This window comes from Echinococcus granulosus (assembly GCF_000524195.1).
Source record: "Echinococcus granulosus chromosome Unknown EG_S00276, whole genome shotgun sequence".
Taxonomy (NCBI): Eukaryota; Metazoa; Platyhelminthes; class Cestoda; order Cyclophyllidea; family Taeniidae; genus Echinococcus; species Echinococcus granulosus.
In genome coordinates, this window is record NW_020170656.1 from 26,992 (window position 1) to 29,455 (window position 2,464).

The 2,464-nt window shown below is 43.0% G+C and overlaps 1 protein-coding gene across 1 annotated transcript in view; it reads left to right on the top strand. All coding sequences in view use genetic code 11, as the record gives it.

Annotated features, from left to right (window-relative positions):
* Positions 1-41: 41 nt before the first annotated feature.
* Positions 42-2,464, top strand: part of EGR_10823 (hypothetical protein) — a gene marked incomplete at both ends in the record, with an annotated part of 4,288 nt that continues 1,865 nt past the window's right edge. The window contains one exon of the mRNA XM_024500072.1: positions 42-88. Within this exon, the coding sequence (XP_024345518.1) occupies positions 42-88 (47 nt within the window). The remainder of the gene's footprint in view (positions 89-2,464) is intronic.

Below are 2,464 nucleotides of genomic sequence, written 5' to 3' on the forward strand. Positions count from 1 at the left end.
GGGCTTCCTCTATCAAGGATTTCTGCAGCCAGTGGCTGAGAATGCACTGGTCACCGTTTAGGACTCGGCTGAGTCGGCTTTCACTTCTGTGAGCAATCTTCTTTTCTTTTTCGCATTGATTGTATTCCTTTTCTACCCTCAGACAAGTACTCGTAGACATTCTAGCCAGCTCGTAGTGATTTTAAAGTGGCAGAATTGCTGTACAATGCATTATTTTTTGGGTCCATTTACGTGAGTGTAATTTTGTCTCCGTATGCTCTGTTGTTTTTCGCTGCTTGTTCACTGCGGTTCCTCAAGTCTGCTTATCGCCACGCATAACTGCATGGAAAATTTTGCAGAAAATATGACTCGAATGTGCGAATGAGTGAGACAACTCACTTTTAGCCGTTATGTTTGCCAATTGCAGGGATGCTAATTAGTGATCGTCTTCCATATTTCCAATTCCCCTCCCCAAGACCTACTACATTTCTTGTTGCTTAGATCATTATTTTTGGAGCGTTTAGTTGATTAGTTTATCCAGCCTTGTATCAAACATAAATAAGCGCATTTGTGTAACGATAGCTCTTCAATGGTAACAGTTATTCTCAAAGTACAAATGTGAAGGAGTCCATCTCCGGCGATGAGCTGCGTCGGCACTGGGTTCGCCGTGCCCGGGGCCGCATAATCACGGAGCCTTTCGTCAGTCTCTACGCCGTCAGACAACAATTGCACGACCTCTTCCTTGAGAAGATTGGCGTCCCCTAGAAGGTGGGCTGTCAATGACTCGCGGATGCGTTTAGTCTGATTGTCTTATTAACTCGCGTTTTGGGTCGTTCATGGAAATCTGCTCACTTTATATGGATTGCTTCCCCCCTGCAAGAATATGTTTTATCCATTTAAAATAAGCTGATCAAGTTTTCAACGTGTAGACTAGCAGAGCCTTAATTTGTCTCCCCGTCTTCCATTGCATCACTTTACGTGGTATGTTGAAAGGGTGTATTTCTTCGTGCTATGAGTTGCTTAGTTGTCTCTTGTATCACCGAGTCTTTTAAAGCCATATTGTAGTCATGTGATTGAGCTCTTCTTGTCCTAATGACGACGTAAATATTCTCCATAGAATGGTACCAGTGGTGCTGGAAATATTATTCGTCGTGACTTTAATCATGCCTTGATTTGTGGAATCTGGTCACTCACCAATTGAAGAGCTCTCTCTAAACAACGGTATCCATCGAGGGGTTTCTGTGTGCGTCTCAAATGCGCCTTATTGTTGATGTTGAATGCGTGAGTAGTAGTTGGAACCTTGAAACCCTTTGACATCTCCGTGGACTGGACTCGCAGCTGGTTTTTGCAGTTTTGAAATCGTTGTGACTCACCACAAGGCATAATTAGTGCGAATACTTTTGCCGAATAGTTGCAAGACCAAACAGATAACTTCCCGGGCAGTTTATTAATCACTTAACACTCACGAAATGTGCCTCTCTTTTGACTGACCTACCATTGCTGCAGTTTGAGGTGTGTTCGTCTGGCGTCACGTATATGTGACACACATTCTTCCCACAAAAGTTCCTCCAGAACCTCTTGTGGCAACTTTTAGCACATCCATTCAAACTAATTGACTTGATAAACAAAACTTAATAGTTTTAATTCAACGCAATGCAAAGAATAGTGGAAGCGGAGTGCTAGTGACGAAAGAATAAAGGTAGGCAGTTGACCTTGAATCAGGCTAGTGACCACTTTTTTGACTACCATGGGCACAGTTGGGTAGGTATAGCTTAATTTGTTTGCAGGCTTGCAAATTGCACTCGAATGTGAGTGTTGAAGGATCGCAATGGGGCCTTTTCCTGTTTGATATTGGTTTGATTGAGCAGGTCTCATTGACGTCGCTCCGAATGTCTGTTGACCTTGAGTTAGGCTTGTGAATCATTGCCGGCCTCCGTTGACGCAATTGAGTAGATTTAACTAAACTTTTTCATAATGGCAAATTGCACTCACATTTGAGGTTTGAAGCATCGTTTTGCGGCCGTATTCTGGTCACTTTTGGCTTGACTGAGCAAATTGGATTGACGTCCTTGCGAATGACCGTTGACCTTGAGTAAAGGTAGCGAATATTTTCCTGACGACCATGGGCACAGTTGAGTAGATTTAACGGAACTCGTTTGCGTGCTGGAAAATTGCACTCGAATGGGAGATATGAAGTATCGTATTGTAGCCTAATATTAGTTAGTTTTGGTTTGACTTTGCGAATCCCATATACTTCTTTCCGAACATCTGTCGACCTTGTTGTACGCTAGTGAATACACCCAAGCCGTCCTGTTCACTGTTGAGTACATTTGATCAAACTCGTTTCTATTTTTCCAAATCGCGCATGAAAGTGACATTCAAATGATCGCATTGTGGTCTGTTCTTGGTTTGTGTTGGCCTGAACGCGCGAATCGTATCGGCTTCTCTCCGAATTACTGTCGACCTTAAGTTACACTAGTGAATA